General features: G+C 42.4%; 1 protein-coding gene across 1 annotated transcript; it reads left to right on the plus strand.

Moving 5' to 3' along the window:
* Window positions 1-3,469: 3,469 nt before the first annotated feature.
* On the plus strand, window positions 3,470-13,009 carry TTPAL (alpha tocopherol transfer protein like). Its single transcript, XM_032767339.2, has 5 exons — window positions 3,470-3,559; window positions 5,351-5,804; window positions 6,528-6,721; window positions 7,653-7,763; window positions 8,679-13,009. The coding sequence occupies exons 2-5, from the start codon at window positions 5,366-5,368 to the stop codon at window positions 8,952-8,954; spliced, it is 1,020 nt and encodes a 339-aa protein (XP_032623230.1). The 5' UTR covers window positions 3,470-3,559; window positions 5,351-5,365; the 3' UTR covers window positions 8,955-13,009.
* Window positions 13,010-13,187: the final 178 nt, after the last annotated feature.

The following is a 13,187-nucleotide window of genomic DNA, read 5'->3' on the forward strand; positions in this document are numbered from 1 at the left end:
ACAGGGTCCTGAAGTGAAGCCCTTATGAATGGATTATTGTAAGTACTCCTTTCCTGAAACTTCATTAAAGGTCAAATGCTATTTTGTGAATGTATGTTGGCTCACGTCTCCTGGCCCAGATATGTTAAAGCTGAATTTTATTTTCACCCCAACAGAGGGAAATTAAGATAGGTTACACCTGCTGTGCCACACTAGGCTACAGTGGGGCATGTGGGTACAGACCATGCTTTTATAGCCCATTTCTGGCATCTGATACCCTACAAGTCCCTGAAGATCAATTCCAGATCAGTTTCAAGCTAAAAATATTGTCTGTCTAGCAACTTTAATGCACAGCTGGAGGAAACACCCTTGCAGAATATAACTACAAAATAAAGTAAGAAGCATTCATCCCTGGGACAATGGGATTTAATATTTCAAATTCCCTTAAGAAGCTGAATCATAAACACTAGAGATGAGAAAGACTCATAGACTTTAAGGTCAGAAGGGACCATTATGATCATCTAGTCTGACCTCCTGCACAATGCAGGCCACAGAATCTCACCCATCCACTTCAATAACAAACCCCTAATCTATGTCTGAGTTACTGAAGTTCTCAAATTGTGGTTTGAAGACCTCAAGCTGCAGAGAATCCTCTAGCAAGTGACCCGTGCCCTATGCTGCAGAGGAAGCCGAAAAACCTCCCTATTAGTTTTCCTGGACATCACCCAGAGAAGGGTTGTAATTTATGATATACTTACTAGTGTTTTGTCCAATGAGTTTAAAAGACCCCAGGCATGAAGGCTTCCACTGCTTTCCTTAGAGACTATCCCATACCCTGATCAATTTTGTTGCTCTTCACCCAACTCACTCCAATTTGTGTCAATACCCTTCTGGAAATAAGGTGCCCAAGACTGAACAAAACATTCCAGGCACAGCCTCATCCAACCCATATAGAGAGAGCGATAATCATCTCTCTGCTCCAGGACACCTTAGAGGTGTAGCCTCAAAATTCCATTGGCTTTTTTTGTAGCCATTTCACATTGCAAACACATTTGATTTGTTGTCAGCTGTGTCCACTAAATGATTGTAAACTTCAGGGACTTTGTCTTCATACCTGCTTGCAGAGTGCACAGCACCAACAGGGTGCTATTGGCATCATAAATCAAATAATAAAACAATGCATCTCTCGGCTAGGTCTCTTTTAGCATTTCTGCTTCTTAGAGTTCTTCCTGTAACTGAGCTGCCTAAATTATTTTTCCTTGGCTCTTTCAGGTGTGTGTTCCCTAGCTGAATCTCCTTGTTTAAGTGTGATTTGCTTTTACACAAAAGTTTATTGCCCCCAGCTCAAGGAAAGTCTGTTCTGATTCTCATTATTGTAGCTAAAGATGAATTAATTACTGGACTGGAAGTTGATGGTTACCTAGGGACCAGTGATCATGACCTGACTACATTCAATATTGGAAAACAACAGGACAGTCGTAACTAGTAATATCTTTAAAAGGGCTAATTTCCCAAATCTGAGGAAAATTGTGAGCAAAATTGATTGGGAAGACAAATTTAGACAGAAAAATGTGAATAAAAATTGAGAATTCTTTAAGAATAGTTTATTATATGGCTAAAAAGCCATCATTCTACTAGCAAAAAAAGAGAACAGCTTTGGCTAAAAGCCCATCTTGATTCAGCAGTGAAATGAAGGCAGCAATTAAAAATAAAATTTTAATATACATATAATAAATGGAAGAAGAAGGACTAGATAGCAATCCATATAAATTAGAATTTATTAATGCAGCAAATTGATGAGGAAAGCTAAAGACACCCCTCCCCCCAAAAAAAACCATAGCTGACAGGGCTAAGGATAAGAAGTTTTTTCAAATATAATAGGAACAAAAGAAATTCTAGCAATGGTAAAGGCTAGATGAATACTGTAAAATTATTAATAATGATACAGAAAAAGCAGAAGTGTTCAATAAATCTTTTCTGTATATGGAAAAAATAGGATGAAGTACTCATATCATAGAAGAATGACAAAGTGCTGTCCAGTTCACTAATAAGTGAGACGGATGTTAGACATCTGCATCGAATTATGAACATTTTTAAATCAGCAGTCCGAGATAACTTGCACCCAAGATCCTAGAAGAGTTGGTTGAGGAGAGCTCTGGTCCACTGACATTAATTTTTAATAAATCTTGGAATACTAGGAAAATTCCAGACAACCAGGAGAGTGCTAATGTTGGACAATATTCAAAAAAGGGCAAGTGGGATGACACAGTTTGACTGACATCAATGTAGGCAAACTAATGGAAAAGCTGATATGGGATTCAACTGATAAAGAATTAAAGGATAGGAATATAATTAATGCCAGTCAACACGGTATTATAGAAAATAGGTCTTGTCAATAAATCCAATTTCATTCTTTGATGAGATTATAAATTTGTCTGATAAGGATAACCGTGTCGATATAATGTCCTTAGACTTTTATATGGTATTTAACTCAGTACCACACAACTTTTTGATTTAAAAAAGGCAATATGCAATATCCATAAAGCACACATTATATGTATTAAGAACTAGCTAACAAGCAGATCACAAAAAATAGTTGTCAATAGGGAAATAATAGTTGAATATGGATGCTCTGACATGGATGAATTTGTTGTACCAAGAAGCAGGGCACTGCTGGGAGTAGTCATCCTGCAGGCAGCCCCAGTGAGGGCTGGGGACTGTGATCTCTGAAGGAGGTTACACTGTGATATGCACACCCTGCTCTGGCGGGACCTTGGACCTGCTTCCCTAGCCCTAGGAGGGTGAAGGGAAGCAGGTATCAAGGTGTGGAGTGCAAAAGGACACATGCACCTGGAAGGCACCACACTGTGTGCGTGGGAGGGCCACATCCTCCCCTCCCCTCAGAAGGTACCACATGTGGGGTAGGGAGACATGGCACAGCTTGACCTCCTCCCGGTACATCAGTGGGGGCAGCCTCACCCTCCAGAAGACATACCCCTGTGTATGGGGGCAGAGGGGTGATAGCCTCACACACCCCCCTAAAAGTACCACAGTGTGTTGGGGGCCCATCCAGCCACCCCCAGAAGGCTCTACATAGGGTGACCGGATGTCCCAATTTTATAGGGACAGTCCCGATTTTGGGGTCTTTTTCTTATATAGGCTCCTATTACCCCCCACCCTCTGTCCCGATTTTCCACACTTGCTGTCTGGTCACCGTAGCACTACAACGCGTGGGGAGGGGGGCACAATCGCACCCCACTGGAAGGTACCACAACGGCTGTGAGGGGTAACCACAATCCGTGCGGGGGGAGGGGCACATCCTCAACCCCCCTGGAAGGTACCACAACGGCTGTGGGGGGTAACCACAATCCATGCGGGGCGGGCACATCCTGACTCCCACGGAAAGTACCGCGGAGCGGAGGAATTAATGAGCCCCCCGCGCGCCGGAGCGCAGGTATTCAGCGCGTGACCTCTCCCATCGCCTTTGCGTGACTTCCGGCGGGCCGTGGGCGGTGTGTTTCCGGGGTCACGGTGTCTAATCCCCCCGGAACGGTTCCTTCTGCTCAGAGCCGGCGCTCCGGTAATTTGCGTGGAGAAGGCCCGGGCCCGGGGGTGGGGCGTGGCAGGCCGGCGTGAGGAGCGAGACAGTGGGGGAGGGGTCGCCTCTCTCGCCGTGGGATTGAGCGCGTGGAGGGGGACCGGCCCGCCCCCTCCCCCCCACGGAGTGGAGCGCTCGGGGCGAGGGCTGGGAGCCCGGGACTCTCCGTGTGGGGGAAGGGGGAGTCTGTGACATTGATACAGGACCTGGGAGGCTGCCAGTCTTGCCCCTGTCGCAGAGGCCGGGGCCTGGCCCCTGTATCTGCTGGTGAGGGTGATGCTAGGCCCCTACTGCTGCTATCCAGACAATACCGAGCGTCCCCGGGGTGTGGCGAGAGGAGACAAGTCCCAGGAAATAACCTAAATGCCCATCCTGCTCCCTCGCACCAAGTCCCGAGGGGCTGCTATGGAAGATGAAAAGATCAATTTATTCAGTTGCATCAGGGAGTTGATCGTGTGCGATGTTTATAGAGATGATTCCTATTTAACGCTTTAGGGGAAGGCACAGCCCAGCACATCTCTCAGAAGGTCTCAGTGCGGGTGAATGTGACTCACAGTAGCCACAAAAGTAATCCTATTTTTTTCTAGTGCCAGCCCCAAATCAGGCTCCAAGAAATAACTCAAATGCAGTATTTCATCCTTTATTCTCTTCCCCTCTCCCCACCCCTTATCCACTCACAATATGTCCCTAATCCCTGTTTGCCAGAAACTGGGAATAGGCAACGGGATGGATCACGTGATTATTACCTGTTCTGTTTATTCCCTCTAGGGTGACCAAATGTCCCAATTTTATAGGGGCAGTCCCAATTTTTGGGCCTTTTTTCTTATATAGGCTCCTATTTACACCCCACCCCATCCCGATTTTTCACATTTGTTGTCTGGTCACCCTAATTCCCTCTGGGGCACCTGGCCACTGTTGGAAGACAGGATACTGGGCTAGATGGACCTTTGGTCTGACCCAGTATGGCCATTCTTGTGTTTATGCAATAAAGGACATTTACAGTTTGAAGGTATCTGCTGTTTAATCTACTATATATTTGAGGAACTATTGCAGTAAGAATTTGTTTCTGTATCTACTACACTTCTCTAGTCTGTGCACTGCAGTACTTTCCAGTATAATTAAGACACGTACTTGTGAAATGCTACACATTTGACTGTAAAGTATCTAATTGCCCAAATGACACAAATGTCATAAATGCTAATTGGCAGTTACACACAACTTTGTAGGGGAACTGAATGAAAACTTCTTGCTGCAAGCTGATAGAAGAATTTCTTAGGGTAGTGATTGTGACTTGACTAATGCTTTATGCAGAGACTTAGAAAATTTCAGTCAGTTGTACTGATACAGATCTGCTGGTGTAAGAGACGCTAAAAATCCCAGTCAGGACAACTTATATCCAATTAAAAACTGAAAGTAAACGAAGGGCTAATACAAACTTATTTCTCTTAGATATACTGTTTGCAGTTTATTGGTGGCACAGCTCTATAACTGTCATCATCAACTGACTTATGTGCAAAAGCTTCTTCTAATATTATTTAATACTGTTTTGGGGCATAAAACAATGACATGGTCTAGTAATCTGATTCTAGGACAGAGAGACAGGAACTCCTGAACGCTAATTCTGGCTCTCATACCAATTCCCATTGTGCCTGTGATTGAGCCACTTAGCCTCTCTGTGCCATAATTTTCCCACCTGTTTATTAGGGATAAAATACATATTATGTAAATACTGATAGTATGGGGATTATTTGTTGTGTGTGTTGTTTTGGACAGACTTCCTGCTGACTAATGTCAGGAGACAGTGATTGTACCCGAACAAGCACATCCGTGGGGTCTCCATCAGATAATGAGTTCCTGCCAGATCGGCCAAGGTATGTGTGCTCACTGTCTCCTGACCTTATTGCCAAGGCTCGTGAAGAGCTGCAGGAGAAACCTGAATGGAGGCTTCGTGATGTGCAAGCCCTCCGAGACATGGTGTGTAAGGATTACCCTACTCTGGGCACGTGTCTGGACGATGCTTTCTTGCTAAGGTTCCTTAGAGCCAGGAAATTTGATTATGACCGAGCGCTTCAGCTTCTGGTGAACTATCACAGCTGCAGGAGGAGCTGGCCCGAGGTCTTCAATAACTTGAAACCATCTGCAATTAAGGCTGTCCTAGCATCTGGCTTTGTCACTGTGCTGCCTCACTTGGACACTGAGGGACGCCACGTTGTCTGCATTCGTCCAGGTATTGTAATGCCTGAATTCCCTGGTTGGAACAAGATTCTTTGTGTGTTTGAGGTATCTCTGACTGTATCAAAGTCTGTTTCTTGCTCCCTTGTGGACACTGGTGACTCTTGCAGATTACATGGCATTGCTTCCTTTTGAAATCTGAAAAGTTACTTGTGAAAGGATTCATGTCTGTTGTTTTCCCAATTTAGATCACTTTTTTTCCTTTTTAGCAATAGCTGCAGTTGAGTAAAACCAAAAATACAAAGTGGGTTAATGTGGTTGCCGGATGATTTGAGAAAAATATGAATGTGCAGTCAGCCTGAGATAGCAATTGGTCTGCTGTCTTCTAGATGCAAGTTTATAATAAGCCTCTTCAACAACTAGATGGGGATTCAAGGTGGGGCAAAGAGCGTCTGACATCCTAAATCTGCTTTCAGTGCTGCCAGGTTTGCTGTAAACTGTTTTCATACTTTGCTTTCCTGTTGACCTGCTTTCTTTCTGAGATGAAATGATTTCTCTTCTTGTAATCTGTGCTGGGGAAAGTAGGGGTTTCTGAAGACCAGGGCCTTTGATTCTTGAAGTATATATGGCATCTTGCTTGAGAAATGTTGCTGTAAACTAGGACTGTGGGTATTAAAGAATAACTTAGGAGTTCTGGAAAATAGATCATTTTGGGGTATATTTATATTGTCATTTTATATTTACTTTCCAAATAACCATACGTGTTTTGTAACCTTAGACAGATGGACACCAAGTAATTATCCAATTACTGAGAACATTCGTGCCATATACTTAACGTTAGAAAAACTCATTCAGTCTGAAGAGACCCAAGTGAATGGAATTGTAATCCTTGCAGACTACAAAGGAGTCAGCTTATCTAAGGCATCTCATTTCGGTCCTTTTGTAGCCAAAAAAGTGATTGGAATTCTTCAGGTAAGACCTGACTTGTGCACTGTAAACTGCTTCTGTGTCTAGAGTTCTGCTCAGGCTAACAAAAATATTCATATGTTGGCTTTTACCTGAATGCTTTTAAAATGTGTTTCTGCCTTCTGCCAGCTCTTAACTGGCTGATGCTGGCTGCTCTGGGTCTGACTTTATATTCCCAGCCTCCCAAAACTACTGCTACTTTGGGAATTTGAAGTTTTGAGTTGTTGAGCCTGCTTTCCATCTGGTAGGGGGAGGATACATGAAGTAAGACTAGAGAGAAGAGACCCCCTTGCTGATCTTTGAGTGTTGATAATATGCCCTGCTGTACAAATGGTTTTTACTAAAGAGCTTCCAATCTAGATGGGACATAGAACCATTCACACACTGAGCCTTGGGTGACTGAAAATTTCAAGTGGTGCTGCAGGGATTTGGCAGAGTTGGCTTTTGAAAGACTTCCCTGAAAGGTGTGTTTTGAGGAAGGATTTCAAAGAGGGAAGAGGTTGAGGAGAAGCTGCTCCATGCCTAAGGAGGCAGAATAGAAAGAAGTGCGGAGCAGGCTCTGGTTACCTTGTCTGAGTGGCAGGAGAGGATGATAATTGTAGCTGTAGCATTTTCTATAGTTTAGAGGGGTGCGTGGTAATGTACTGTGGACAAGTTCCTATTGAATGACTTTTTCTCCTTCCCATAAGCTTTAGTCTAGTCTGAGCTGTGCATGGTTTTTTGTTGGGTCTCTGTAGGGAGAATGGGGAGAGTTCTGTGGAGACAGGACTAGACACCTAATTACACACTGGCTAGTACTCTCACTGTTCTTACAGAAGTTCCACAATCTGAACATGATTGTTTTGCAAAGTTCTGTCTGAATCCACAATCAAGAAAGTTAAATAGAAAAAGCTGTCCAGTGTTTCTAAACTGCTGTAAAAATCTCCTCCTCCCCCAGGATGGTTTCCCCATTAGAATCAAAGCTGTCAATATTATAAACGAGCCTCGCATATTCAAAGGAATTTTTGCCATCATCAAGCCTTTTCTGAAGGAAAAGATAGCAAACCGGGTAAGTGATTGTGCCTTTTAATATTGGACCTAATGACAAGCTCTTTGCTGGACGTGAAATGTAAAGAATATTGAAACAGATAATAGTTGGGAATGGCAGTGTCCTTTACTTGATGTGGCTATATCATCCTTTGTTTCCTGGCTTTTGTCTGGCTCTGTCATAACTTCATCGTTTTGAATGTGCTGAGGGTTAGGGAGACTGGTCAGTAGGATTTCTCAGAAGACTGACAGAAGTGGTTGGCTTTCTTTGATAAATACAACTTGGCATTTTACCTAGTTAAATGCACATTTTTAGGACCTACGTTGTGAATTCAGTATAGTAACTTTCCTCTGGAGTTGGGATTATTGGGCTAACAGCATCGTATGCATTAATGTTATGTTTGTTAGAGGCAATCTTCTGAGTTGTCCTTTCTCAAAGGTCCTATGTTGTTGTAACTTTCTCATCAGCTAAACAGGTTGGATGCCAGTTCCCCCTGCAGTTGGTTGATTCTTCTCTTTCACATGCAGAAGAAGAATCCTCTCTCCACGAGGCTGAGTGCTGCCTTCTCTGCACTCCCAGTCCTTGTGAATGAGTTTAGACTCAAACTGAACTGGAAACCTGGTTATTGTGATTAAGATTTACTAGCTGGATCGCCTATAAGGCTAGACTTTCAAAAAGGTATCGAACTGGCTTCTACTCTTGCATGCACAATGTTGTGCACTGTCCTTTGCAAAAATAAAATGATGTGGCTTGCAATTGTGCATGCAGAGCCAGTGGCCTCATCTTGAAATGTGCCCCTGAGAATTATTTAAAGAACAAAATAGACTCTCCCTTCTTGTCATGTGCTGGTCTCTCTGCAGTTTTAAAATGTTTAATTACAAGCTGGAAAAGTATGTGATACATTTTATTAAAGTATTTTGGGATTTTTTTCCTCAGTTTTTTCTTCATGGCTCTGATTTGAATTCTCTTCATCAAAACCTTCCACAAAGGATCCTTCCTGAAGAATATGGTGGAACATCAGGAAAACTGGACATCGCTGCCTGGAATGAGTTGCTGCTCGCCTCAGAAGAGGATTTTCTGCATGACTTCTCTCAGCTGGTTCTCCCAGGTGACAGCTCACCATCTGAAGCTCTAGTGAGTGGGGACGCTGAGGAGAAGCAGAGTGAAGAGCCTCTGCGAGGCATGAAACCTCAACTCTACTACTGTTATTAACAAAGCACTTAAAGGAAGCTTCCTTGCACAGTCAGTGTAGATGCCTTCTCCTGTTCTGAAAGGAATAAGAACACAGTGGGGTTATGAACTCTTCCTTGCTCCTAAACTTCCAGTTCGTGAGTAGAGTACTGAGGCATTTTACGCTGTGGAACCAAAGCAAGTTAAAGTGGGTGAGATGGGGGCAAGGCAAAGTTCTCTTTGGAATCTAGGCAGGACACACAATTCCCAAGCCACCTCAAGTATTAAGGGTTGTTAATCTCAGTGTGAAAGATGCCATCTAGCAAATTCCTCTTAATAGTAGTGAGAGAAAAAATATCTCATTAGAGTGAATATCGTAAGAGTGTCTCTCAGGGTAAAAGTAGCAGAAAAGACTTGCTAGTTTGGCAATCATCAGAAAATAGCATCATCACTGCACCCTGCAAAGTGAAGCTCTGTCAGTGGAGATTGTCAGAAATGTCCAATTCGCAGTCCTGGACCTAATACCTGGTCCTGTCTGTGCAGTAGCATGTTCCAGGAGTATCAGAGTGCATACTGGAGCTTCTCCCTGATATTTTGCACACTCTGCGTGTGTGGAATTCCTAACAGATTTGTTGTTTGGATTTGAAAGGAGAAAGTTACCATAACTTTGTAAACATTGTGACTAGTTATTTCAAAGCATATTGTAATCAGACACAAATTCCACTTCAAAAAAATTGAGCCTTTCAGATCATGGATTGCGTAGCTTTTTTTCCAGAAAGATGCATCTTTGAATGTTAACAATATAGACCACCTGAGAAGGAATGAGGTCATTCACTCATATTCAGCATGGCTTAGATAGAATCAGTTGCTCTTTCCTTCAGCTGGTCACTTTGATGCCCTGTCTTACTTTTCAACTTCCCCAAGTAACTTAAATAGAACCTATGTGGAAACAGTGTGTAGCAGGTAGCATCCACAGAAGGCAATATTAAGTAAGAGAAAGCACGGTAGTTCTTGAGCTATGTTACTTTGGATAGAATTTTTGAATCGGAGTCTTCATAAACCAAATGCAGATGTATATTTTTAAGAATGTTCAGAGTTGTTGTATTGCAGTTGTTCTCTGTTCATGTTTGTCCTGGTTTAAGTAACAGTGTTGCTATTTGTCATCCCCTTCTCTTTGGATGGCAGCTTCTTTTGTAAAGTTTAGAATTTGGTCGGTTCTGTAGGGCTTAACCTAAGCTTATGTGTTCCAGTGCTTTAGATCCTTAGTTCTAATGTCAAATGAGGTTAACATGTCCTGCATCTGTGTAGGCTATTCCCCAAGTTCATTCTGTGTCATGATATTGAATTTTAAGTGAACTCTGAGCACATTATCTTTGCACATGTCATGCACTATATAAATGGTGCAAAGGTGAAACCTCATTACAGCCAGGAAAGCACACCTCGTTATTTAAAAGGGTATGTCAGTGGACAAGAACACTGATTATAATCACACACCTCATCTTTATAGCACTTTTAAAATGGCTGGAATTTCTTTTTGGTGGGTGGGGGGAAGGAGAGAGGTTGGGAGTGTGAATCTTTTTTTACTGAGTGCCAAGTGGGAAACAGGGACCAGTTATCTTACTGTAAATATGAAATGTATGGTCTCAAGGAGTTGGACCATCCTTTTCTCTGAGTGCCAAACTGTGCTTGTTTGAATGTCTCTTCCTAGATTATACCATAGCATGACTTTGTTGCCAAAAAGAGTTTCGGAAGGAATAGATTAGGGAAGTCACAGCTCCCTGGCCTGGTAAAATTCTAGCTCTTTTATTTCTATAGAAGAGTGGGACTGGGTTTTGAATGGAATAAAGTCTAAAGCTTTTTCCACTTAGCAGTTCATAGCTCCAGTGAGGACAAGAAGTTCATATCCTGTCACTTGAACAGAAAGACTTTAGCAGACCACTTTTACTGTTGTGTAGGATGCTGGAGAGCTGGCAGGAATCTATTGAGAGAGAATATAGCTTTCTTCTTTCCTTCTCCTTTTTAGTATGAAGGATAGTAGGAGAAACTCTTCTGCCTCTAACATCAGTGCATGACAGCCCATGCCCCTTTTATACTAGTCTTAATTTTCATGGGGGAAAGTATTTTTAGATGACAAATATAATTCCTGTCATAAACCATGTCCGCCCCCAACTTTTGTGCAGAGCTGGCAGAAATGCAGTGCTGATTAGTGTCTCTTCATTTGAGCAAAACTTTCCTCTGAGCTACTGTGCAGTGCTTAACCTTCATGTTGCTTGCCTTTACTGTGGAGATAAATCCAGCTCTTCTTCCACCTAGCAAAATAATCGGAAGGTGGCATAGCTTTGCTTAAAACCATAATTGTCAACCCATCTAACTGCCAAAAATGTGTTGGGGTGTCTTGGATGGTTTGAGTGATTGCTGACTACTAATTTCCCTCTGTCCCCTACCAAACATTAAAAAAACCCTCCAGGATACAGCATTTGTCTTTGAACTGGTTGCATGGCAGGCTTTATTCTTCCTCTTTCATTGTTGGGTGGTTTCTCCTTTACGGCTACATCTACACTGCATTTCTCCCTAGCACTAGTGTAAAAAGCAGCACAGCTGATGAATATTCCTTGGGCGAGGAGAGGAAGGACATGCCTAAAGCGGGTGCATATGTATCCTACTTGCCCACATGGTGCCACCCCACTCACTGCTATTTTTAGCAGCATAGTGTCCTGCTGCTGGAGTCTTTCCCTAAAGCAGTGACAGGCTTTGGCACGGAGGAACTACCCTAGCCTTTCCTTAGCATGTGTAGCTACACACCAGTGTGGATGCAGCCTGCTTTTCTCTGTGGCACATAGCTACCTCTGCCCTGCATGCCACCAGGGTGCAGTGTAGACATAGCCTAAGTGGAGCTGCTCTCAACCAGTTTGGTAACTACTGAAGAGGAAAAGCTCCATGTTAGAAAACTTAGCTTCCTCTTTAAAAAGGATTTGTGGGTAGGAAGTCTCCAGCAACTAGGGCAACACCTGATTTTTTTCAATGCTTTTGCACTGTGGCCTGCCTTAAAATATGATAACCAAACTAGATTTCATGTGTAGCCTCAAGCCAAGGTCTTCCTTGGAAGAAAAATTGACAGTTTGTTGTACTTTATCCTTAAACAAAATAGCTTTGCTCATCTTACTTGTAAACGGAGACTTAAGTTTTCCTCTCAGCAGAACTTTTGTTTGAGTTGTTAAAGACTCTTTGGAATCTAGCTTTTAAGTTCATTATAGCTCTATCATCAGTAATACAGCACAAGTAGACAAAGCCAGTATGTTATCCATTACTCTCAGCTATAACTTTTCTTAATTCCCTCATGGGGGGCCAATGCTTTCCTTGTCTTCCTAGTGAAAATGTAGACTCTCACAAGATGAACTACAGCTTAACATCTGGAAGCTGTTAATATTTTGGTACCTAAAACACTAATTAAAAAACAAACACTTTGTAGAAAAGTTGAGCTGTCAAGCTCTTTAATGACTGGCAGCCCTTTTGTCTCAGCAGCAGGTAGCACATTTGACAACAGGCCCACAGTTTTAGTTACTCCTTATCTTTAAAGTAGGAGGGAAGGAAGAGCAATGGAGTTAACTCAAAAAAATCCCTTTCAGTATTAGAATTAACAATCTGGCTGTTTCAACTAAACTTTTCTAAAAATCAGTTCCATGGGAAGCTTGCTGAGTAAGGACAATGTCAGAAGTAACAATTCTGGCTAGGCAGTAACTGAGAGGAAGGTGCTTAAACTGCCTTGGGCGACCTGGACTGTCTCACAGGAAGTGTGACAACAGTTAATTGCATACTGTAAATAAAATACTTGAATTTATACTAGGGCAAATAGGTGTTATGTATACAGAGGTCTTTTTTCAGGGAATCAGGGTGTTTTGGCACAAGTTCTGTAATATACATGATTGTTCAAATGATTTATTTTGCTTTTTGGTTTAAGTGGACCTAAAGTTGTTGGGTTTAATATACATCTGTTATTTTGATAAAATGTTTATTTTTATATGGCATTTTATAAAATGGAGTGGTCAAAGTATGTACTTTTATTATGCATGACTGGGTATTAAATAATTCTACCATAACAGTATCCAGTTCATTTTGAGTCTACATGTACAATACCCTTTTCCAAGTTAGGTTAGATGTCACTGCATTACTCCTAAATGATGCAACTTCAGGCTTATTTCCCTCTGGCAAATCAGACTCCCTCCTCCCCCGATAGCAGCTCACCCTCAGTTTAGTACAACTTAAATATTAATGCAA

This window comes from Chelonoidis abingdonii, chromosome 14 (assembly GCF_003597395.2).
Source record: "Chelonoidis abingdonii isolate Lonesome George chromosome 14, CheloAbing_2.0, whole genome shotgun sequence".
NCBI lineage: Eukaryota > Metazoa > Chordata > Testudines > Testudinidae > Chelonoidis > Chelonoidis abingdonii.